Source organism: Oncorhynchus kisutch, unplaced genomic scaffold (assembly GCF_002021735.2).
Source record: "Oncorhynchus kisutch isolate 150728-3 unplaced genomic scaffold, Okis_V2 scaffold699, whole genome shotgun sequence".
In the NCBI taxonomy this organism is placed as follows: Eukaryota; Metazoa; Chordata; class Actinopteri; order Salmoniformes; family Salmonidae; genus Oncorhynchus; species Oncorhynchus kisutch.
Genome location: NW_022262644.1, coordinates 22,388 through 36,407, shown reverse-complemented (window position 1 = coordinate 36,407; position 14,020 = coordinate 22,388). Strand labels below are relative to the sequence as shown.

The 14,020-nt window shown below is 47.6% G+C and overlaps 1 protein-coding gene across 1 annotated transcript in view; it reads right to left on the bottom strand.

The window, feature by feature from the left end:
• Positions 1 to 14,020, bottom strand: part of LOC116361463 (ephrin type-A receptor 6) — a 66,728-nt gene that overhangs the window by 32,658 nt on the left and 20,050 nt on the right. The window contains exon 6 of the mRNA XM_031815913.1: positions 12,744 to 12,937. Coding sequence (XP_031671773.1) covers positions 12,744 to 12,937 — 194 coding nt within the window. The remainder of the gene's footprint in view (positions 1 to 12,743; positions 12,938 to 14,020) is intronic.

The following is a 14,020-nucleotide window of genomic DNA, read 5'->3' as shown; positions in this document are numbered from 1 at the left end:
TCAATAACATTCTACAGCTGGGGGAAACCCTCAATAACATTCTACAGCTGGGGGAAACCCTCAATAACATTCTACAGCTGGGGGAAACCCTCAATAACATTCTACAGCTGGGGGAAACCCTCAGTAACATTCTACTGCTGGAGGAAACCCTCAATAACATTCTACTCTACTGCTGGGGGAAACCCTCAATAACATTCTACATTCTACGCTGGGGAAACGCTCAATAACATTCTACTGCTGGGGGAAACCCTCAATAACATTCTACTGCTGGGGGAAACCCTCAGTAACATTCTACTGCTGGAGGAAACCCTCAGTAACATTCTACTGCTGGGGAAAACCCTCACTAACATTCTACTGCTGGGGGAAACCCTCAATAACATTCTACTGCTGGGGAAAACCCTCAATAACATCTACAGCTGGGGAAACCCTCAGTAACATTCTACTGCTGGGGGAAACCCTCAATAACATTCTACTGCTGGGGGAAACCCTCAGTAACATTCTACTGCTGGGGAAACCCTCAGTAACATTCTACTGCTGGGAAACCCTCAATAACATTCTACTGCTGGTGGAAACCCTCAATAACATTCTACAGCTGGGGGAAACCCTCAGTAACATTCTACAGCTGGGGGAAACCCTCAATAACATTCTACAGCTGGGGAAAACCCTCACTAACATTCTACTGCTGGGAAACCCTCAGTAACATTCTACTGCTGGGGGGGAAACCCTCAGTAACATTCTACTGCTGGGGGACACCCTCAGTAACATTCTACAGCTGGGGGAAACCCTCAATAACATTCTACAGCTGGGGGAAACCCTCAATAACATTCTACTACAGCTGGGGGAAACCCTCAATAACATTCTACAGCTGGGGAAACCCTCAATAACATTCTACTGCTGGGGAAACCCTCAATAACATTCTACTACTGCTGGGGGAAACCCTCAAAACATTCTAGAGCTGGGGAAACCCTCAGTAACATCTACTGCTGGGAGAAACCCTCAGTAACATTCTACAGCGGGGGAAACCCTCAATAACATTCTACTAGCTGGGGGAAACCCTCAATAACATTCTACTCTCTACTGCTGGGGAAACCCTCAATAACATTCTACTGCTGGGGAAACCCTCAATAACATTCTACAGCTGGGGGAAACCCTCAATAACGTTCTACAGCTGGGGGAAACTATCAATAACATTCTACAGCTGGGGGAAACCCTCAATAACATTCTACTGCTGGGGGAAACCCTCAATAACATTCTACAGCTGGGGGAAACCCTCAATAACATTCTACTGCTGGGGGAACCCTCAATAACATTCTACTACTGCTGGGGGAAACCCTCAATAACATTCTACTACTGCTGGGGAAACCCTCAATAACATTCTACTGCTGGGGGAACCCTCAATAACATTCTAACATTCTACTGGGGAAACCCTCAATAACATTCTACTGCTGGGAGAACCCTCACTGCTGGGGAAAACCCTCAATAACATTCTACTACTGCTGGGGGAACCCCTCAATAACATTCTACTGCTGGGGAAACCCTCAATACATTCTACAGCTGGGGGAAACCCTCAATAACATTCTACAGCTGGGGAAACCCTCAATAACATTCTACTGCTGGAGAAACCCTCACTGCTGGGGGAAACCCTCAATAACATTCTACTGCTGGGGGAAACCCTCAATAACATTCTACTGCTGGGGGAAACCCTCAGTAACATTCTACTGCTGGGGGAAACCCTCAATAACATTCTACTGCTGGGGGAAACCCTCAATAACATTCTACTGCTGGGAGAAACCCTCACTAACATTCTACTGCTGGGAGAAACCCTCAATAACATTCTACACTGCTGGTGGAAACCCTCAATAACATTCTACTGCTGGGGGAAACCCTCAATAACATTCTACTGCTGGGGGAAACCCTCAATAACATTCTACAGCTGGGGGAACCCTCAATAACATTCTACTGCTGGGGGAACCCCTCAATAACATTCTACAGCTGGGGGAAACTCAATAACATTCTACTGCTGGGGGAAACCCTCAATAACATTCTACTGCTGCTGGGGGAACCCTCAATAACATTCTACAGCTGGGGGAAACCCTCAATAACATTCTACAGCTGGGGAAACCCTCAATAAATAACATTCTACTGCTGGGGAAAACCCTCAGTAACATTCTACTGCTGGGGGAAACCCTCATAACATTCTACAGCTGGGGGAAACCCTCAATAACATTCTACAGCTGGGGGAAACCCTCACTGCTGGGGGAAACCCTCAATAACATTCTACAGCTGGGGGAAACCCTCAGTAACATTCTACTGCTGGGGGAAACCCTCACTAACATTCTATGCTGGAGAAACCCTCAGTAACATTCTACAGCTGGGGGAAACCCTCAATAACATTATACAGCTGGGGGAAACCTCACTCATAACATTCTACCTGGGGGAAACCCTCAATAACATTCTACAGCTGGGGGAAACCCTCAATAACATTCTACTGCTGGGGGAAACCCTCAGTAACATTCTACAGCTGGGGGAAACCCCTCAATAACATTCTACTACTGGGGGGAAACCCTCATAACATTCTACAGCTGGGGGAAACCCTCAATAACATTCTACTGCTGGGGGAAACCCTCACTGCTGGGGGAAACCCTCAATACATCTACTACTGCTGGGGAAAACCCTCAGTAACATTCTACACTTCTACAGCTGAGGGAAACCCTCAATAACATTCTACTGCTGGTGGAAACCCTCAATAACATTCTACAGCTGGGGGAAACCCTCAGTAACATTCTACTGCTGGGGGAAACCCTCAATAACATTCTACAGCGGGGGAAAACCACACTAACATTCTACTGCTGGGGGAAACCCTCAATAACATTCTACTGCTGGGGAAACCCTCAAAAACATTCTACTGCTGGGGGAAACCCTCAGTAACATTCTACAGCTGGGGAAACCCTCAATAACATTCTACAGCTGGGGGAAACCCTCAATAACATTCTACAGCTGGGGGAAAGCCTCAATAACATTCTACAGCTGGGGGAAACCCTCAATAACATTCTACTGCTGGGGGAAACCCTCAATAACATTCTACTGCTGGGGAAACCCTCAATAACATTCTACAGCTGGGGGAAACCCTCACTAACATTCTACTGCTGGGGAAACCCTCATAACATTCTACTGCTGGGAGAAACCCTCAATAACATTCTACAGCTGGGGGAACCCCTCAATAACATTCTATCTACTGCTGGGGAAACCCTCAATAACATTCTACTGCTGGGAGAAACCCTCAATAACATTCTACTACTGCTGGGGGAAACCCTCAATAACATTCTACAGCGGGGAAAACCCCACTAACATAACATTCTACTGCTGGGGGAAACCCTCAATAACATTCTACTACTGGGGGAAACCCTCAATAACATTCTACTGCTGGGGGAAACCCTCAATAACATTCTACTGCTGGGGGAAACCCTCAATAACATTCTACAGCTGGGGAAACCCTCAATAACATTCTACTGCTGGAGAACCCTCACTGCTGGGGGAAACCCTCAATACATTCTACTGCTGGGGGAAACCCTCAATAACATTCTACTGCACTGCTGGGGAAACCCTCAATAACATTCTACAGCTGGGGGACCCTCAATAACATTCTACAGCTGGGGAAACCCTCAATAACATTCTACTGCGGGGAGAAACCCTCACTGCGGGGGGAAACCCTCAGAACATTCTACTGCTGGGGGAAACCCTCAATAACATTCTACTGCTGGGGGAAACCCTCAATAACATTCTACTGCTGGGGGTGAAACCCTCAAAANTACTGCTGGGGGAAACCCTCAATAACATTCTACTGCTTGGGGAAAACCCTCAATAACATTCTACTGCTGGGGGAAACCCTCAATAACATTCTACTGCTGGGGAAACCCTCAATAACATTCTACTGCTGGGGGAACCCTCATAACATTCTACTGCTGGGGGAAACCCTCAATAACATTCTACTGCTGGGGAAACCCTCACTAACATTCTACTAACTGCTGGGGGATACCCTCAATAACATTCTACTGCTGGGGAACCCTCAATAACATTCTACTGCTGGGGGAAACCCTCAATACATTCTACTGCTGGGGGAAACCCTCAATAACATTCTACTGCTGGGGAAACCCTCAATACATTCTACAGCTGGGGGAAACCCTCAATAACATTCTACTGCTGGGGGAAACCCTCAATAACTTCTACTGCTGGGGGAACCCTCAATAACATTCTACAGCTGGGGGAAACCCTCAATAACATTCTACAGCTGGGGGAACCCTCAATAACATTCTACAGCTGGGGAAACCCTCAGTAACATTCTACAGCTGGGGAACCCTCAATAACATCTATTGCTGGGGGAAACCCTCAGTAACATTCACTGCTGGGGGAAACCCTCACTAACATTCTACTACTGCGGGGGAACCCTCAGTAACATTCTACTGCTGGGGGAAACCCTCAATAACATTCTACAGCTGGGGAAACCCTCAATAACATTCTACTGCTGGGGGAAACCCTCAATAACATTCTACAGCTGGGGAAACCCTCAATAACATTCTACAGCTGGGGAAAACCCTCAATAACATTCTACAGCTGGGGGAAACCCTCAATAACATTCTACTGCTGGGGGAAACCCTCATTAACATTCTACTCTTCTACTGCTGGGGGAAACCCTCAATAACATTCTACTGCTGGGGGAAACCCTCAATAACATTCTACTGCTGGGGAAACCCTCAGTAACATTCTACACAGCTGGGGGAAACCCTCATAACATTCTACAGCTGCTGGGGGAAACCCTCAATAACATCTATTCTACTGCTGGGGGAAACCCTCAATAACATTCTACAGCTTGGGAAAACCTCACTGCTGGGGGAAACCCTCAATAACATTCTACTGCTGGGGAAAACCCTCACTGCTGGGGGAACCCTCAATAACATTCTACTGCTGGGGGAAACCCTCAGTAACATTCTACAGCTGGGGGAAACCCTCACTAACATTCTACTGCTCGGGGAAACCCTCAGTAACATTCTACAGCTGGGGGAAACCCTCCCTAACATTCTACAGCTGGGGGAAAACCCTCACTAACATTCTACTGCTGGGGGAAACCCTCAGTAACATTCTACTGCTGGGAGAAACCCTCAGTAACATTCTACAGCTGGGGGAACCCTCAATAACATTCTACTGCTGGGGGAAACCCTCATAACATTCTACTGCTGGGAGAAACCCTCAATAACATTCTACTGCTGGGAAAAACCCTCAATAACATTCTACAGCTGGGGGAAACCCTCAATAACGTTCTACAGCTGGGGGAAACCCTCAATAACATTCTACAGCTGGGGGAAACCCTCAATAACATTCTACTGCTGGGGGAAACCCTCAATAACATTCTACAGCTGGGGGAAACCCTCAATAACATTATACTGCTGGGGGAAACCCTCAATAACATTCTACTGCTGGGGGAAACCCTCAATAACATTCTACTGCTGGGGGAAACCCTCAATAACATTCTACTGCTGGGGGAACCCTCAATAACATTCTACAGCTGGGGAAACCCTCAATAACATTCTACTACTGCTGGGAGAACCCTCACTGCTGGGGGAAACCCTCAATAACATTCTACTGCTGGGGGAAACCCTCAATAACATTCTACTGCTGGGGGAAACCCTCAATAACATTCTACAGCTGGGGAAATCCCTCAATAACATTCTACAGCTGGGGAAACCCTCAATAACATTCTACAGCTGGGGAAACCCTCAATAACATTCTACTGCTGGGAGAACCCTCACTGCTGGGGAAACCCTCAATAACATTCTACTGCTGGGGGAAACCCTCAATAACATTCTACTGCTGGGGGAAACCCTCAATAACATTCTACTGCTGGGGGAAACCCTCAATAACATTCTACTGCTGGGGAAACCTCAATAACATTCTACTACTGCTGGGGAAACCCTCAATAACATTCTACACTGCTGGGGGAACCCTCAATAACATTCTACTGCTGGGGAAACCCTCACTAACATTCTACTGCTGGGGGAAACCCTCAAACATTCTACTGCTGGGGAAACCCTCAATAACATTCTACTGCTGGGGGAAACCCTCAATAACATTCTACTGCTGGGGAAACCCTCAATAACATTCTACTGCTGGGGGAAACCCTCAATAACATTCTACAGCTGGGGAAACCCTCAATAACATTCTACTGCTGGGGGAAACCCTCAATAACATTCTACTGCTGGGGGAACCCTCAATAACATTCTACAGCTGGGGGAAACCTCAATAAACATTCTACAGCTGGGGGAAACCCTCAATAACATCTCTACAGCTGGGGAAACCCTCAGTTAAGCATTCTAAGCAGCTGGGGAGAAACCCTCAATAACATTATATTGCTGGGGGAAACCCTCAGTAACATTCAACTGCTGGGGGAAACCCTCACCTAACATTCTTACTTGCTGGGGGAAACCCTCAGTAACATTCTACTGCTGGGGGGAAACCTCAATAACATTCTAAACAGCTGGGGAAACCCTCAATAACATTCTTACTGCTGGGGGAAACCCTCAATAACATCTACAGCTGGGGAAACCCTCAATAACATTCTACAGCTGGGGAAAAACCCTCAAATAACATTCTACAGCTGGGGGGAAACCCTCAATAACATTATACTGCTCGGGGAAACCCTCATTAACATTCTACTGCTGGGGGAAACCCTCAATAACATTCTACGACTGGGGAAACCCTCAATAACATTCTACAGCTGGGGGAAACCCCTCACTAACATTCTACTGCTGGGAAAACTCTCAATAACATTCAACAGCTGGGGGAAAACCCTCAATAACATTATACTGCTGGGGGAAAACCCTCAATAACATTCTACAGCTGGGGGAAACCCTCAATAACATTCTACTGCTGGGGGAAAACCCTCAGTAACATTCTACAGCGGGAGAAAAAACCCTCAATAACATTCTACAGCTGGGGGAAACCCTCAATAACATTCTACAGCTGGGGGAAACCCTCAATAACATTCTACAGCTGGGGGAAACCCTCAATAACATTCTACAGCTGGGGGGAAACCCTCAATAACATTCTACAGCTGGGGGAAACCCTCAGTAACATTCTACTGCTGGAGGAAACCCTCAATAACATTCTACTGCTGGGGGAAACCCTCAATAACATTCTACAGCTGGGGAAAACGCTCAATAACATTCTACTGCTGGGGGAAACCCTCAATAACATTCTACTGCTGGGGGAAACCCTCAGTAACATTCTACTGCTGGAGGAAACCCTCAGTAACATTCTACTGCTGGGGAAAACCCTCACTAACATTCTACTGCTTGGGGGAAACCCTCAATAACATTCTACTGCTGGGGAAAACCCTCAATAACATTCTACAGCTGGGGGAACCCTCAGTAACATTCTACTGCTGGGGGAAACCCTCAATAACATTCTACTGCTGGAGGAAACCCTCAATAACATTCTACTGCTGGTGGAAACCCTCAATAACATTCTACAGCTGGGGGAAACACCTCAATAACATTCGACAGCTGGGGGAACCCTCAATAACATTCTACAGCTGGGGGAAACCCTCACTAACATTCTACTGCTGGGGGAAACCCTCAGTAACATTCTACTGCTGGGGGAAACCCTCAGTAACATTCTACTGCTGGGGGACACCCTCAGTAAATTTCACTACTGCTGGGGGACACCTCAGTAAAATTCTATACAGCTGGGGGAAACCCTCAATAACATTCTACAGCTGGGGGGAAACCCTCATAACATTCTACAGCTGGGGGAAACCCTCAATAACATTCTACAGCTGGGGGAAACCCTCAATAACATTCTACTGCTGGGGAAAACCCTCAATAACATTCTACTGGCTGGGGGAAACCCTCAATAACATTCTAGAGATGGGGGAAACCCTCACTAACATTCTACTGCTGGGGGAAACCCTCAGTAACATTCTACTGCTGGGAGAAACCCTCAGTAACATTCTACAGCTGGGGGAAACCCTCAATAACATTCTACTGCTGGGGGAAACCCTCAATAACATTCTACTGCTGGGAGAAAACCCTCAATAACATTCTACTGCTGGGGGAAACCCTCAATAACATTCTACAGCTGGGGGAAACCCTCAATAACGTTCTACAGCTGGGGGAAACTATCAATAACATTCTACAGCTGGGGGAAACCCTCAATAACATTCTACTGCTGGGGGGGAAACCCTCAATAACATTCTACAGCTGGGGGAAACCCTCAATAACATTCTACAGCTGGGGGAAACCCTCACTAACATTCTACTGCTGGGGAAAAACCCTCAATAACATTCAACAGCTGGGGGAAACCCCTCAATAACATTATACTGCTGGGGGAAACCCTCAATAACATTCTACAGCTGGGGAAACCCTCATAACATTCTACTGCTGGGGGAAACCCTCAGTAACATTCTACAGCTGGGAGAAACCCTCAATAACATTCTATAGCGGGGGAAACCCTCAATAACATTCTACAGCTGGGGGAAACCCTCAATAACATTCTACAGCTGGGGGAAACCCCTCAATAACATTCTACAGCTGGGGGAAACCCTCAATAAATTCTACAGCTGGGGGAAACCCTCCATAACATTCTACAGTGGGGAGAAACCCTCAGTAACATTCTACTGCTGGAGGAAACCCTCAATAACATTCTACTGCTGGGGGAAACCCTCAATAACATTCTACAGCTGGGGAAAACGCCAATAAACATTCTACTGCTGGGGGAAACCCTCAATAACATTCTACTGCTGGGGGAAACCCTCAGTAAATTCTACTGCTGGAGGAAACCCTCAGTAACATTCTACTGCTGGGGGAAACCCTCACTAACATTCTACTGCTGGGGGAAACCCTCAATAACATTCTACTGCTGGGGAAAACCCTCAATAACATTCTACAGCTGGGGGAAACCCTCAGTAACATTCTACTGCTGGGGGAAACCCTCAATAACATTCTACTGCTGGGGGAAACCCTCAGTAACATTCTACTGCTGGGGGGAAACCCTCAGTAACATTCTACTTGCTGGGAGGAAACCCTCAATAACATTCTACTGCTGGTGGAAACCCTCAATAACATTCTACAGCTGGGGGAAACCCTCAGTAACATTCTACAGCTGGGGAAACCCTCAATAACATTCTACAGGCTGGGGGAAAACCCTCACTAACATTCTACTGCTGGGGGAAACCCTCAGTAACATTCTACTTGCTGGGGGAAACCCTCAGTAACATTCTACTGCTGGGGGACACCCTCAGTAACATTCTACAGGCTGGGGGAAACCCTCAATAACATTCTACAGCTGGGGGAAACCCTCAATAACATTCTACATCTGGGGGGAAACCCTCAATAACATTCTACAGCTGGGGGAAACCCTCAATAACATTCTACTGCTGGGGGAAACCCTCAATAACATTCTACTGCTGGGGGAAACCCTCAAAAACATTCTAGAGCTGGGGGAAACCCTCAGTAACATTTCTACTGCTGGGAGAAACCCTCAGTAACATTCTACAGCTGGGGGAAACCCTCAATAACATTCTACTGCTGGGGGAAACCCTCAATAACATTCTACTGCTGGGAGAAACCCTCAATAACATTCTACTGCTGGGGGAAACCCTCAATAACATTCTACAGCTGGGGGAAACCCTCAATAACGTTCTACAGCTGGGGGAAACTATCAATAACATTCTACAGCTGGGGGAAACCCTCAATAACATTCTACTTGCTGGGGGAAACCCTCAATAACATTCTACAGCTGGGGGAAACCCTCAATAACATTCTAACTGCTGGGGGAAACCCTCAATAACATTCTACTGCTGGGGGAAACCCTCAATAAACATTCTACTGCTGGGGGAAACCCTCAATAACATTCTACTGCTGGGGGAAACCCTCAATAACATTCTACAGCTGGGGAAACCCTCAATAACATTCTACTGCTGGGAGAAACCCTCACTGCTGGGGGAAACCCTCAATAACATTCTACTGCTGGGGGAAACCCTCAATAACATTCTACTGCTGGGGGAAACCCTCAATAACATTCTACAGCTGGGGGAAACCCTCAATAACATTCTACAGCTGGGGGAAACCCTCAATAACATTCTACTGCTGGGAGAAACCCTCACTGCTGGGGGAACCCTCAATAACATTCTACTGCTGGGGGAAACCCTCAATAACATTCTACTGCTGGGGGAACCCTCAGTAACATTCTACTGCTGGGGGAACCCTCAATAACATTCTACTGCTGGGGGAAACCCTCAATAACATTCTACTGCTGGGAGAAACCCTCACTAACATTCTACTGCTGGGAGAAACCCTCACTAACATTCTACTGCTGGTGGAAACCCTCAATAACATTCTACTGCTGGGGGAAACCCTCAATAACATTCTACTGCTGGGGGAAACCCTCAATAACATTCTACTGCTGGGGGAAACCCTCAATAACATTCTACTGCTGGGGGAAACCCTCAATAACATTCTACAGCTGGGGGAAACCCTCAATAACATTCTACTGCTGGGGGAAACCCTCAATAACATTCTACTGCTGGGGGAAACCCTCAATAACATTCTACAGCTGGGGGAAACCCTCAATAACATTCTACAGCTGGGGGAAACCCTCAATAACATTCTACTGCTGGGGGAAACCCTCAGTAACATTCTACTGCTGGGGGAAACCCTCAATAACATTCTACAGCTGGGGGAAACCCTCAATAACATTCTACAGCTGGGGGAAACCCTCACTGCTGGGGGAAACCCTCAATAACATTCTACAGCTGGGGGAAACCCTCAGTAACATTCTACTGCTGGGGGAAACCCTCACTAACATTCTACTGCTGGAGGAAACCCTCAGTAACATTCTACAGCTGGGGGAAACCCTCAATAACATTATACAGCTGGGGGAAACACTCAGTAACATTCTACAGCTGGGGGAAACCCTCAATAACATTCTACAGCTGGGGGAAACCCTCAATAACATTCTACTGCTGGGGGAAACCCTCAGTAACATTCTACAGCTGGGGGAAACCCTCAATAACATTCTACTGCTGGGGGAAACCCTCAGTAACATTCTACAGCTGGGGAAACCCTCAATAACATTCTACTGCTGGGGGAAACCCTCACTGCTGGGGGAAACCCTCAATAACATTCTACTGCTGGGGGAAACCCTCAGTAACATTCTACAGCTGAGGGAAACCCTCAATAACATTCTACTGCTGGTGGAAACCCTCAATAACATTCTACAGCTGGGGGAAACCCTCAGTAACATTCTACAGCTGGGGGAAACCCTCAATAACATTCTACAGCGGGGGAAAACCCACACTAACATTCTACTGCTGGGGGAAACCCTCAATAACATTCTACTGCTGGGGGAAACCCTCAAAAACATTCTACTGCTGGGGGAAACCCTCAGTAACATTCTACAGCTGGGGGAAACCCTCAATAACATTCTACAGCTGGGGGAAACCCTCAATAACATTCTACAGCTGGGGGAAAGCCTCAATAACATTCTACAGCTGGGGGAAACCCTCAATAACATTCTACTGCTGGGGGAAACCCTCAATAACATTCTACTGCTGGGGGAAACCCTCAATAACATTCTACAGCTGGGGGAAACCCTCACTAACATTCTACTGCTGGGGGAAACCCTCAGTAACATTCTACTGCTGGGAGAAACCCTCAGTAACATTCTACAGCTGGGGGAAACCCTCAATAACATTCTACTGCTGGGGGAAACCCTCAATAACATTCTACTGCTGGGAGAAACCCTCAATAACATTCTACTGCTGGGGGAAACCCTCAATAACATTCTACAGCGGGGGAAAACCCACACTAACATTCTACTGCTGGGGGAAACCCTCAATAACATTCTACTACTGGGGGAAACCCTCAATAACATTCTACTGCTGGGGGAAACCCTCAATAACATTCTACTGCTGGGGGAAACCCTCAATAACATTCTACAGCTGGGGAAACCCTCAATAACATTCTACTGCTGGGAGAAACCCTCACTGCTGGGGGAAACCCTCAATAACATTCTACTGCTGGGGGAAACCCTCAATAACATTCTACTGCTGGGGGAAACCCTCAATAACATTCTACAGCTGGGGGAAACCCTCAATAACATTCTACAGCTGGGGAAACCCTCAATAACATTCTACTGCTGGGAGAAACCCTCACTGCTGGGGGAAACCCTCAACAACATTCTACTGCTGGGGGAAACCCTCAATAACATTCTACTGCTGGGGGAAACCCTCAGTAACATTCTACTGCTGGGGGAAACCCTCAATAACATTCTACTGCTGGGGGAAACCCTCAATAACATTCTACTGCTGGGAGAAACCCTCACTAACTGGCCTAGGAACAGTGGGTTAACTGGCCTAGGAACAGTGGGTTAACTGCCTTGTTCAGGGGCAGAACGACAGATGTTTTACCTTGTCAGCTCGGGATTCGATCTTGCAACCTTTCGGTTACTGGCCCAACGCTCTAACCTCCACTGCCGTCCACTGTCTATACACACCATCTTATATAACTACTGTGTGCATGTCTGCTTGCATGTGTGTGTGTGTGTGTGTGTGTGTGTGTGTGTGTGTGTGTGTGTGTGTGTGTGTGTGTGTGTGTGTGTGTGTGTGTGTGTGTGTGTGTGTGTGTGTGTGTGTGTGTGTGTGTGTGTGTGTCTGTGTGTGTGTGTGTCTGTGTGTGTGTGCGTCTCGGTACCTGCTCCTATCACCCTCTCGATGCGTATTCTAGAAGGATCTATCTCCTTGGTGAACTCGTGGACAGCCTGCGTTGGGTCTTCATATGTGTCAGGATCCACATACGTCTTGATACCAGGGAAAGGGAGCACGTTCTGAAAGTGAGCCCTCCTCTTATCGTCTGACTGCATCTTAGCCTTGATGAACACCTGACACCTGGACCAGGAGAGAGACACAGCGGACTATGTCAGGTTCCTGTCTGGCTACATTACAGACACATGTCAGGTAGAGGTTCCTGTCTGGCTACATTACAGACAGGTAGAGTTTCCTGTCTGACTACATTACAGACACGTGTCAGATCTCACAGCGTCTGGATAGATTAACTGATCTGATGCCTGACTGCACAGTTGATGATGTGGCATGCAACCATTGGTTGATGCAATGCAGTGACAGAACATCTAGTCGGGCAGGAAGTGGACCAGGATGCAGGGAGTACAGTGGAGTTGTCCACCACAGCATACGGGCTGAAATCAAAAGTAGTGCACTACTGGTGTTCATTTGGGACTCATCCTCTGTCGTAGCCCAGTCCCAATCTGAGCCTCCCGTCAGTGTTCATTTGGGACTCATCCTCTGTCGTAGCCCAGTCCCAATCTAAGCCTCCCGTCAGTGTTCATTTGGGTCTCATCCTCTGTCGTAGCCCAGTCCCAATCTGAGCCTCCCGTCAGTGTTCATTTGGGACTCATCCTCTGTCGTAGCCCAGTCCCAATCTGAGCCTCCCGTCAGTGTTCATTTGGGACTCATCCTCTGTCGTAGCCCAGTCCCAATCTGAGCCTCCCGTCAGTGTTCATTTGGGACTCATCCTCTGTCGTAGCCCAGTCCCAATATGAGCCTTCCGTCAGTGTTCATTTGGGACTCATCCTCTGTCGTAGCCCAGTCCCAATCTGAACCTCCAGTCAGTGTCCCATTTGGGACTCATCCTCTGACGTAGCCCAGTCCCAATCTGAGCCTCCTGTCAGTGTCCCATTTGGGACTCATCCTCTGACGTAGCCCAGTCCCAATCTGAGCCTCCTGTCAGTGTCCCATTTGGGACTCATCCTCTGTCGTAGCCCAGTCCCAATCTGAACCTCCAGTCAGTGTCCCATTTGGGACTCATCCTCTGTCATAGCCCAGTCCCAATCTGAGCCTCCCGTCAGTGTCCCATTTGGGACTCATCCTCTGACGTAGCCCAGTCCCAATCTGAGCCTCCCGTCAGTGTCCCATTTGGGACTCATCCTCTGACGTAGCCCAGTCCCAATCTAA